The 11,835-nt window shown below is 53.2% G+C and overlaps 1 protein-coding gene across 1 annotated transcript; it reads right to left on the minus strand.

Moving 5' to 3' along the window:
• Window positions 1-9,413: 9,413 nt before the first annotated feature.
• On the minus strand, window positions 9,414-10,024 carry LOC116752068 (WASH complex subunit 3-like). The gene has a single exon (XM_032629100.1). It carries the CDS (start codon window positions 9,993-9,995, stop codon window positions 9,414-9,416), a length of 582 nt encoding a protein of 193 aa, XP_032484991.1. The 5' UTR covers window positions 9,996-10,024.
• Between the last annotated feature and the right edge of the window lie 1,811 nt (window positions 10,025-11,835).

Below are 11,835 nucleotides of genomic sequence, written 5' to 3' on the forward strand. Positions count from 1 at the left end.
TGATGCTCTATGCCAGGCATGTCCCACGTGTGTCCCGAGCACCATCTCACTTCCCCTCACAACAGCCCCACAAGGCAGGTACCACCATCGTCACCGCTTTTCTGGTGAGGACACAGGCTCGGTGGCGAGAGGCTTGCTGAGGTCACACAGCTGGGGAATGGCCGAGCCTGGACACACACTCGGGTCCTCTAACCCTGAAGCTACTTTTGACCCAGACCATGCAGCTGACGTCACCTCTCTGGGCCTCGGTTTCCTAATTTGTGCATTGTGGGCGCGCAGGGCGGTTGTGAGGCTGGGCAGAGGCGAAGCACGAGAACCCTCAGCACATTCCCAGCACGGGTGGGTGACAGGTCAGTAAGCGCTGTTATCGCCTGCATCGTACAGACAAGGGACCCGGGGCTGAGACAGCCCGGAGTTGGCACGACCTCCTGGTCTGATCTGAGCCCCAGCTGGAGTGTGAGCCCCAGGACGGGGCCTGGGGGGTCTGGTTCCACAGACTTACATCAGGGCTGGTCTGGGTGTTGGGCGAGTGAGTGAATGGGTGAGTGAAGGAAGGAAGGGTCCTTGGTCCTTCTCCATGCATCCATTATTCCCATAAGAGTGTTCTTCACACCCAGAAGCCTCCCTAGCAGAAAGCAGCTCTGAGATGCCTCAAGGCTGCAGGACATGGGCAGGTGCTTCTTTAGGACAAACAAGGCCATCTGACGTCGAGCTTGATTTTTCTTCTTCCCACTGATCACCGCTTGACACGTACTATGACTTCATCCCTATGGCCTGTGCCCCCCAGCATAACACCAGCTCCGTGGAGCAGGGAATTTTGTTCCTGCTGGGTCTCACCTGGCAGGTGTGTAGGAAGGTGACATCATTTGACTTTTAAGTGACATCACCTCTCTGAGCCTCGGTTTCCTCATCTGCAGGATGGGAGGATGGTGCCGCCCTGCACCAGCTGTAGGGATGCAACGGGACTCTGCCCAACCTGTCCTCAGTGCAGGGGACACAGGCAGGGGCAAGGGACTTCCCTTCACCTCTTTGCAACCAGGGACCTTGCATAAGAAATAGATTTTTATGGACATTGCAGTGTGAACATCTTCTTTTTTCTTTTTTCCTTTGATGATAAAGCTTTCTGCAGTCGAGCTTTATTTTATCAGAAGAATAAGAGATTACCAAATTAGTTAAGCAGCCCAACAAGGAGATTTCCAAAGGGACAAAGGAAGGAAGCATCTCTCCCAAGACGACCTCTGCTTTATCTTTATTCTTCACTTAGTCGATCACAACAACAGCCATGGTTTGAATGTTTGCAGTGCCCCAGGTGCTGTGCTCTTGTACCCAAGTTCTTTCATTTATACTTGAGAGAGAGGCACCATCTCCCACTTAAGAAATTACAAGATGGGCTTTGGAAAGTGTGGTGAAACCTGCTTGAGGACGTGGCTGAGCTGAGACTCAAATCTGGGTCTGTCTGACTTTGAAGCCCCTGGTCCTTTGCTCCTTAAATATCCAGAAACCCCCAGTCCTTTCATTACCAAATAATCTTCCCTAACAGCAGTCACTGCATCGTGTGACAGGGATGTTGTAAATGTCCATGTTTAACTGTGTAGAAGGAAACTTGATCTCATTTCATGGGAGTCACTGTTGCTTATTTCTCCTTTCATTTTTACAACTTCTTCCTCTGTCTCCAAGGGCGATTTGTGATGGTCAAGAACAAACTGAAGAATGTAGCAAATATAAGAGGATTCTCAGCTGCCTGTCTGGCCACCTGTGGTTCCCCCACTCAGAGGCAGCCTGTGGGTGTCCTTGGCATCCTGGAAAGGTGAACAGGGATCCCTTGGTCCATTTCCCAGGGCACCTGCTAGGGCTGCCCCTGTGAGGCTGGACTTGCTGCGGGAGAGCAGGGGGCGTGGAGGAGTCCGGCCAGAACAGCCCCGCCAGGCAGAGCCCGTGGAGGTGACCGGTCGGATGGTCACTTGGTCTCTGTGCTCAACCCTGTCGGCTGAGCTGGTAGACAAGTAGGTCCTAGAACTCTTGGAGGTTCCACAGGTGACATACCCTGAGGTACCTCAAGGTCACAGACCCCCTGAGCACAGCAGGGGTCACCTCCAGGTTCCTGATCCCCTGGACGAAGGTGCCGCTCAGTTCAGCTGCACGGAACTCACCGCTGTGCCCTCCCCACCTGCTGCTCGTTCCTGATAGGAGGGAGTCCGCACTCCTCCCCACGGAGTTCAGGCCTTTGTGATCGGCTCGGCCTCCCTCTTCGGCGGGTCTTCTCCTCCTGCCCCCATGGCCAGTTCCATCAGGGATGATTGGGGGAGGGGCTGGCTGTCACCCAAATGGTCAGGAGGGTCAGACACAGACAAGGGGAAGAGGGACTGTGCATCACACCTGCAGGCAGGACCTTGTCACGTGCGGTTTCCAACACCTTAGACAGAAAGAGACAGTTTGAGTGAGATGGACTCTTTAGGGAAGCAGACGTCTGGAAGCAGGAAGAAATTCCAGAATCCCAGGTGCAAATACACAGCATTCAATCCACACGCTGGACAGCAGGGGCGGCATCCAGGTCACTGTCAGGGACCTGGATCCTCCATCCGGCTCCTCCACGCCATCCAGGTGCTCACGGGGAACTTCACAGGTCTCCCCCATCCCTGTGGGGGGTCAGACTCCATGCTGACCTCTCATCAATGCCGGTGCCGGGTCAGGGTCAGTGTGGGGACCAAGAGACACGTTAGCCCTCATGCACTTTGATCAGGGCAGAACCCCGGCCCCGCATCAAAACCTATTGATTCTCACTCCATGCACAATTACACCAGTTTCCATACTTTCAGGCCCACCAGGTACTAGAGGCAGAGCACAGGTAGTTGGGGAGCGGCCGAGACGGGCAGACGCAGGCGGAGTCCAGGGAAGGAGTGTTACCTGGGAGAGCGTCAGCGACGGGGCCACTGTGAGAAGCTCCGTGAGGACACGGTGAGAGGCCGCCTGTTTATCAAACGTCATAATTCTGAAAGGGACTGAAGTGGCTTCTCAAGCCCACACTGCACAGCAAGATCCATGCGTTCCTCTCCCAGAGTTCACTGAGCACCTACTGTGTGCAGGCCCTGTGCTGGGAGCTGAGCGCGTGCTGAGGACCAGATGGGTCCCGCCCTCAGTCAGGTCGGGGAGGAACACAGGTCCAGAGGAGACCCCGTTACCCCTTGATGAGGATGCGCCTGAGCTGTGGGGAAACAGCTGGGGGGTGAGTAACTCTGACCCTGACCTGGGTCTGGAGTGAGAGCACCCTGAATACCCAGGGAGTTTGGGCATTTGGAGACCATCTTCACTTCTCAGGGAAGCTGACCGAGGTGGCCCAGATGGGGGGAGGGACTTGCTTGGCATCCTGGACCTGGGTCTCCCCAAACCTGAGCTCTGTCCCCAGAATCACCTGGCCTCGGGGTCTCAGGGGACAATCACCGTGACAATGCCAACCCCCTTCCTCATTCCCAAGCCACATAGCAAACTTTCCCATGCAGACAATAATTACAACTCCAGAGGTTAATTTGTAAGGAGACAGTGAAAATGTGTTATTTAAATAGTGATTATTAAAATCCTCCTGGAGGTTTGCTCCATAATAGGTAATTATCTGTGACCTAATTGTGAAAATAATGTAGCCAATTCCATCTAGCTCTTCCCCCTTAACCCGGGGTTTATTCTGGGGAGTGGCCCAGTCCGTTGCATCATAGATATTTGCTCAAAAATGTTTCTGTTAAATCCAAACTGAAGTCACTTTTGGAAATTTCTCTGAGAATATGCTGATTTTGACCTTGGCCCCAGGTGTCTGAGTGGAGACGCTGTCTCAGACTTGAGAGGATTTTGCTGTACAAATTACTCCCCCCCTCATGTGCAGCCAGAACATGTCAAATCATTTATGCATTTAAACATTTATATAATTATTTATTTGCCTATTGTTTCTTAGACTCTTATGTCCGTTCATTCACTAGCTTCTTCAGTTATTTTTCATTCATTTATTGGTCTGTCACTGGTTTCTTCACGTGCTCATTTATGTGTTACTTCATTCATTCTACTCCCATGCGTGTCCTTTCATCCACTCGTCCTTCCGTCCGTTGTGCATTTGGGCGCCCAGCTCCTCACACAGTCACCAGGGGTTTCTTCTTACAGCCTTTCTTTCCTTGGCTCATTCATTCGCTCACTCCTGACAGTGCTCATTCATTCATCGCTTCGTTCGTGCATTTATTCCACGATTCTTTGGTTCATTCAGTTACTCAACAGTTCATGTGTTCCACAGATCATTTGACGAAATTCACTACTTTATTACTGTACTCTATGTATTGGATGTCACTGCCACCGCCATCCCCCCAGCATATTCATGGCATCTCAGTAGAAAGGGCCCTGTTATTATTATTATTATCGTAAAATGTAAAACACACACAGAGGAAAGCATACACATCGTAAATCTATGGCTCAAAGAGCTCCCAGTAATTGAACACACCATTGGGATGAGCGCCCACCCTGGAACCTGTCTGTGTCCTTCTCTCTCTCTCAGTTGTCATCTTAGTTTTGGGTCCCATGTTAGCAGAGTTTAAGGCTTCAGTGACTGCAATTAAGTTGGGAGGTGAAGAGAAACACTTGAGGGAGGAGGGGAAGTGAGCCAGGGAAGGGAAGCCCTCCAAAAAAGCCTGTGTTCAAACCAGGAGGCAGTGCTGCACACACGTGCACAAGAAAGTTCCCCGTTAAAACAGCTGGCTGCGTATTTACACACCAGCTACCTTGCCATTGGTCGCCATAGGTCCCAGCTACCTCGCCGTTGGTTGCCTTAGGTCGAAGGCTCTTCCCAGGGCTGGGGCATTAATGCTGAGACAAGCAGGTTCTGCCACACAGGGTACTGGGGTGGGATTTGGTGATCAAAAAACACCCCCTGGGCAAAGAAACACAGGGGCTGGTGGTTGGAAGTTGGTCCTGGACTGCAGTGATAAAGGCAGGACTTTCAACGGTAGCCCATCAGCAGGGTCACCAGTCCCACCACCTCTCCACTCCCTGACTATTTACCATCCTCCGTCCCACCTTCACTTGGACTTATTGTCACGTTCGACTCAGAAGGATCCTTAGACACAATCAGGCCTGAGGGCTCTATTTTATGCGTTGGGGAAACTGAGCCCAGAGAGTGGAAGCAAAAGGTTCCAGAACACTCGGTCAGCTGTGCGAGGACCCAAGCCCTACCCAGGCCTCTGCTCAGATTGAGGTGACCTCTGACCTCACTTCTGAATTCTCTGCCAGAAACATTCACCAAGAACAAAACCAGCAAACAGGAGCTTCTGCCTTTGAAAAGCCAGAGGCTGAGTTGCTCCGGGGGCGTCTTTGCTTTTTAGAACTCCTCCCCCAAACAGACACACTCAAAAGCCACATTTGCAGATGGAAGGTGCCCATCAGCCTCAAGCCAAAAGAAATGCATGTGATCACTTGCCCCCGTGAACAGAGCATGCGTGATGTAATTGCATCTCGTTAAAGTCCCATCTGGAGGATATATTATAGGAGGAGAGGGTTTGACCTGGGACAATTCAGTCACCATATATGCACTTCAGTGCCTACACTTACTTCATTTAAATTGAGGAAGAGAACACAGCCTTTAAAGGTTACCTTCCTTCAAGATGTTCTGGGTCTGTGCCATGTGAGCACATGGGGAACGTGTGAAAGTTTGGTGTTTGCCACTTATCTAATTCCACCCTCTGGTCTTTCTCCACTGCTGCAAAGACCCAATTTTCTGCAACTCATCACCAGCAAATTCTCTCTGCAGCCTGAGTTTGCCGTTTTCATCTCTATGAAGAGACTGGACATAGCTCCTGGGCCAGGGGACACGAGGCCAGGCAGCTGAGAGATTATATTTCAGCTCTGTCATTTCCGTCATGGACTACTAATAATAGCTACCATCTCCTGAGGTCCTACTATGTGCCAGGAGTGGTGCTGGGGGCTTTGGACAAACATTCACTGCAACCCTGCAACGTGGAGGCTTATTTATGCTCCCACCATTGCCTCCTGCCTGGATTATGTCCAAGCTGCCCAACTGGGCTCTCTGATTCCACAGCTCTGCTTGCCTGTAGATCCCATCCCACCCCTGCCTATGGACACCACAAAAAGGGACGGTCTTGCTCTCAGAGTGAATTTTGGCCATTGAGCGAGCAGAATGGGTGCAGAGAGGGTGCTCAGCCCCTCTCTGTTTTCTGGTTTAGGAGGGGGGCAGGCAGTGAACTGGCATGGCCTGGCAGCCCTCAGCCTGGGAGGAAGGAAAGTGCATCCTGGCTGGCTGGCACTTCGTGGCTGGCTCTAAGTGCCCATGGGGAGAGTGATGGGTCAAATCATCAAAGGAAATTGACCTTTGGGTCATCCATGAACCTTGGGTCAGGAGTCATCTGGCTCAGCCACAGATGTATCTGAGCACCTGCTCCCTCTTGAGGTCACGTGATTCCTTGAATTACAGTAAGAGCTATCTGTGTTGAGCACCTACTGCAATCATGTGACAAATATCTACTGAGTGCCCACTAGGTGCTGTACACTGGGGCTGCAGCAGTGAACCCCAGAAAGCGGGCGATGACAGAGACGGGCCAGCCAGCTCCCGCTGTGCCCCCTGTGCCGGCGGCCTCTGTAGCCAGGTGGGGGCTCCCCTTTCACACTCTGGCCCGTCCTGCTGCTTGACTGCAGGCACTCCTCCCCTTCCCTCCTTTCACATCCTGGTCCTTGCTCTTTTCTCTCTTTGGAGCTGGGGCTGGGGGTCGGGGGGAGGGAAACAACAGGCACATGGAGGACAAATCACAGAGCCGAGTGGGGTCTTCTTCCTGTTTCTTCCCCTAAGAAATGGGCAGTTTTGCGCAAATTAATTTAAGCACAGCCCATCACTAAAGAAGAAAACAAAGCCGGTTAGACTCAATTTCTTGGTCAGCTTGCTCAAGCCTGGTATTAATCTATTCATCAGCTTCGTTCACCAGGAGAAATGACGCTGCTTCAGGAGTTTTCTAACTGAAAATAATGCCTCATTAAGTTAAACATATTAACCTGAGAACAGCACTGATGTCAGACAGACTAATGAATGTCATTATAGGGAATGCACAGTAGTCCTCGAGGGACCCAACCAGCCATTAGAAACCCTCTGCAAATGCACTCAGCTATTGTCCCAAGGATGTGGAATCTCAAGGGAGGGAGGGAGGGAGTTGGGAAAGGAGCTGGTGTGGAGCTGCGGTCATCCCGGGGAGCGGTGCCCTGATGAATCCCGGCATCTTTGAAAGCTGTGAGGGGCACAGGGCCAAGGGAGGCACCATGTGTGTGACATGACTCATTGTTGGGTCCAAAGGGAGGGACGCTGGGATTAGCCTCTAGAACAGGAGGGAGGGCAGGAGGGTCAGAGTCCAGGCATCAGAACACTGGGTCCTGGTCACAGGTCTCCTCATCACAGTGGACGAGGTTTGATTCCAGCTCATCTTTACTGAGCCGAGTGCTGTGCTGGGACTTTCACGTGCATTGTATTCATGCAACCCTCACAGAATCCCAGGGGAACTGAGGCTCAGAGGAGTCAAGGGGCTTGCCCAACTTAAGGTCATGAGTGAGCGGGAGGGAGAGCTGAGACTGAGATCTAGGTTGGGTGACCCTGCGGGAGGCTTCCTCTCCAAGCCCCCCACTCCCACCCCCAGCCTCACCCTCCTGGTGGTCTGTCTTCAAAGCCTCCTGACTCCATCCTCCAGGACCGTGTAATTCCTCAATTAAAGCTGTGTGGAGAAGCTCTCTCTTCACTACCATACAAGGCACACTGATCACTGGGTTTAGGATAGACCCTGGCTTCCATACGGCCCAGGAGCACACCCGCTGTGAAGCCCCAGGTTCTGAGTGAACTAAAGTTCCCAGCACATTGTGGTTGCTCGGCAATGCTGGTCTGCCTGCTGTGAGCTGAGCTCCTGGTCCATCCAACTGCACTTGGGCTTTGGTGAAGGGCCAGGCAGGCGGCGGGCAGAGGAGCAGAGGTGCCCTTCCTGATGTGCAGCCCAACACCCATGTCCCACACAGCTTCCCTTGGGGTCTGGCACACGGCTGGTTTCAAGGCAGAGGTGGCCTCGCCACGGTCTTCCAAACTGGGCAGTTCACGTGTGAGTGGGGCAAATGAGCCCAGGGCACTGGAGAGAGTCCAGTCCCAAAGGCAGGGAGAGGGAAGAGTGGGAAGCGTCTGGAGACAGAGGCAGAGTCACGGGGAATGACACAGAGAAAGTCTGGGAGACAGCATGGAAGAGATGCCTGGGCCAGAGGAGGGTTCTGTATAAAGGGCCAGCTGGTCCAAGGTGAGGTAAGAGAGGGGAAAAGTAGAAATGTATATTTCCAACTATCCAAACCTCTAGCTGACGCTCTGCATTTTCCTCATCATTGATTTATGAAGTAATGGACACGGGGAGGCACACGTTTTGGCCGTCATGTTGGAGATCTCATTTGACTCTAAAAATAAAACTGTCCCTGAGAGGCAGTTGTTATTAGCCTCATGTGTCAGGTGAAGAAGCTGAGGCCCAGAGATGCTGAGCGCCTGGCCAGGGTCGCAGAGCTCGAAAGAGCCCGGATCCACAGCGGGGGCTGCCTGAGCCCAAGGGCCATGACCTCCCCACTGGCCACGTTGCATCTCACATCAGCAGGTCCAGCTGGACAGCGTTTGTTTCCCCTGCAAAATACAGACGTCTGGAAAATGTCTGCTTCCGGCCCCCTCCCTCCTCAGTTTGGCTCGTAGGCAGGATGGGTCTCATAGGCAGGAGATGTGAAGAGTAGCAACTGTTACCAGTCTTGCCTGTGGAGAGGCAGGCCCTGCCACTGTGAGTCAGCACAAGCCCGACGGACCTGGCATGGACCTGTGGGGACTCCTCTGATCCGGAGCTGGTGTTCCCCCTTCGCCCAGCTGTTCAGGGAGGGGTGTGAGTTCCCCTCACCTGCTCTCACGTGGTGCATTTTTATTTCAGTCGACAAGGGTAATTCATTTAAGGCTCTCTGCTGGTTATTTCATGTCTCCAAAGCATGCTCTTCATGGAGAGATCAATTCCAAGGGAACACCTAGTTACTGAGGACTACAGCCCAGGACACAGTCTCTCGGAGAGCTCCGAGGAACTGCTTGGAAGAGGCAGGGGGAGGTGAGCATACATGTGATTTTGGAGAAGGGGTACATGTACTCACACACACATCTTGGTAGAAGGTTGCTGCTAGTCACAGGCACACATATCTCAGCTAAAGATTTTAGTGCTTTTTTTTTTTATATATAAATGCTTTATTTATTTATTTTTTCACAGAGGAAGCTTGGTGGTGGAAATGTAGCCATTTGATGCTTTTATGACTAAGAGTTAAAGTTCAGGCTCTCTTTCTTATAGAATGTAAATGTGCACCAACACATGTATCTGTAATTGTTATCAAAATTAAGCTTAGTCACTAAAAGAAGATTTGCTGTCTGAACTTTCTTCTATATTTTTTTCACCTTCTACATCAGGGCCTGGGGCATCTGGCCTCTCAGGAAGATCTGGGTCTAGTCCTTCCGATATCATTTTATTTCTTATTGCCATCACTGGAACACCCACTTGAGCCATTCTGAGATATCTGGCATATCTTATGTCCTTGGCTACAGTCAAGATATTTTCTGGTGTTACTTCACTTTCCCGTGGTCCAGAGTCTTGTAAACTGTTCTGTGATTGCTCTGAAGTGGTTTCAGAATGTGTTTCATTTGTGATCCTAGTGACACGTATAGGAGATACCTCAAATATGACATCATCTAGCCCTGGGATAGATGACAATTTTGCATCTAAAATATTGAGAGTTGTTTCAACTTGCCGCATACGAAGAGAAAGTTCTGCCAGTTTCTTCGCACAAACTGTAGAAAAGGGGTTGAGGAACCGTACAGTGTGCACCACAAATGGGTTTAGAAATGCCACCGTTCTTTCCTGTGGAATAGCTGGCACCTTAGTCAGGTCTATGCCTGACCCCGTGAGAGGAAGCCCATCCTCATCCATCTCCTCAGAGGCGGGGGACCCAGTGCTCACCCACAAACCCCTCCCCGACCCGGCCTGCCCAACCTGGTAATAGCGTCCTAGTGCTTTTCTAAGTGTGGGAAGATGTAACAAATTGGGTTGTCTTTGGCTGGGGCTAGGTTGTCAATCAAGGGAGGGTGGGGTTTGGAGACAACTGTCCTCCTGCTGCCACCAGGCCACGGGATCTGCAGGGTCACCGCCACTCAGCCCGGCCCTCCCCTTGGGTGGAGAGAGGGCTTGGCTGGGGCGTCTGCACTGTTGGTCACTGGTCTCCAGTTCTGCTCAGCATGGGCTCAGCCTTCTGGGCGGCTGTCCTGTTGGCGGAGTTGGGCATTTTGTGTTCTGGGCGGCGTGGCCTGGCTGTTCCTGCTCTCCTGGGGAGCCTGGGGGAGCTGAGGGCTCTGAAGCAGCAGGAGAGACCTGCCAATGAGACGAACGAGCAAGGCCAGAATCCCAGGGCTAGGTCCCTGAGGCACCTAACGGAGCCCAGGCGTGCCCCAGGCCCAGGTCAGCCACAGTCGTGTAGGCTGTCAGGAACTACAGGGACAGGGTTCACTCAGATGTGGAGGCCTGGGGTTGGGAAAAGGCGGAGTCTTTGGGAAATGACCGAGCTGCTACCACAGTTCAGGTTACAGAGCAGGCTGGGCGCTGCCGGGGCTCTCTGGGTCCAGGGGAGCGCAGGCCACCGCCAGGGTCCAGGCTCTGTCACCGAGGGCTCCGCCTCTGCAGCTACCAAGACCTGGGTTTGAATCCCACCTCTGACACTGCCCGCCTGTAGGATCCTGGGAAAATGACTTGACCTTTCCAAGACCTAGTTTCCTCATCTGTACAGTGGATTCTGGGTGCCTCCCATTCCAAGTTCATTTTCTCCACGTGCAGATAGGAGGTGAGAAAGTGCAGGCCCTCGAGTCACAGGCTCACCGCTCTCGCCTTCTGAGGGAGTTGGCAGGCGGGAACCCTCACATCTGACCCTCCAGGGGGCATGGAAGGCCACTGGCCCCGGGCTGGGAGTCAGGTGGCCTTGCTGGCCCCTCCACATGTGACCCTGGGGCCTCGGGGGCTGTGCCCCTCCCCCTGCTGCCCCAAGGGCTCTGTGAGGGGAAGGGGACCCCAGGAGGAGTGAGGAGAATCGTGGCATCCTGCGGGAGGGGGAGACCTGGAGGTGGTCCAGGCCCCCCCGATCTCACAGGAGAGGAAACACACACGTTCTCCTCACCCTCGCGTCGTCCCCAGCCCCAGGGGTGACTGAGGAGCTGAGTCCTGCTGGGTTCCCACTGGCCATTCAGACCCTTAACTCCTCCATGTAACGGCCCCTGTCTCAGCCCTTTGCCTGTGGAGGCACCTGGTGCTGGGCTCCAGAAAAATGAGGAAAAAGGGAGGGTCCCCCAGGGACGTGCCCCACGTCCAAGTGCACACAAACCAGCCTGCTTCGCGGTTTGCCAAGCTCACCCTCTTCCTTCGCCAGCTCTCACCAGCCTCCACCCCTGTTAGGTGAGCTTCCCTGGCTGCTTCAGCCCCTCCCTCGCAGGGTTGCTGGAATCAGACTGGCCGCGCGGACATGGCAGGAGCCCCACCAGTCTGCTCTGCCTGAGCCCCGCATCCCTGCCCCTGGGCCTCAGGGCCAGATGGGCCTTTGTCGCACAGCTCAGCAAGCCCCGTCCGCTACCTTGCCCAGTGAAGGGAGGGCACGGGAGCAGGAAGGCAGGAGGATGGCTTCACAAAATCATTTTGTCATCCTACCACTTTTGAGGTGTCAGGGATACAGCAGCCAAAGGTCCAGGTCCTTGCTGAGCTTACAAATAATTGAACTCACTTCTCTATT

This window comes from Phocoena sinus, chromosome 1 (genome assembly GCF_008692025.1).
Source record: "Phocoena sinus isolate mPhoSin1 chromosome 1, mPhoSin1.pri, whole genome shotgun sequence".
Taxonomy (NCBI): Eukaryota; Metazoa; Chordata; class Mammalia; order Artiodactyla; family Phocoenidae; genus Phocoena; species Phocoena sinus.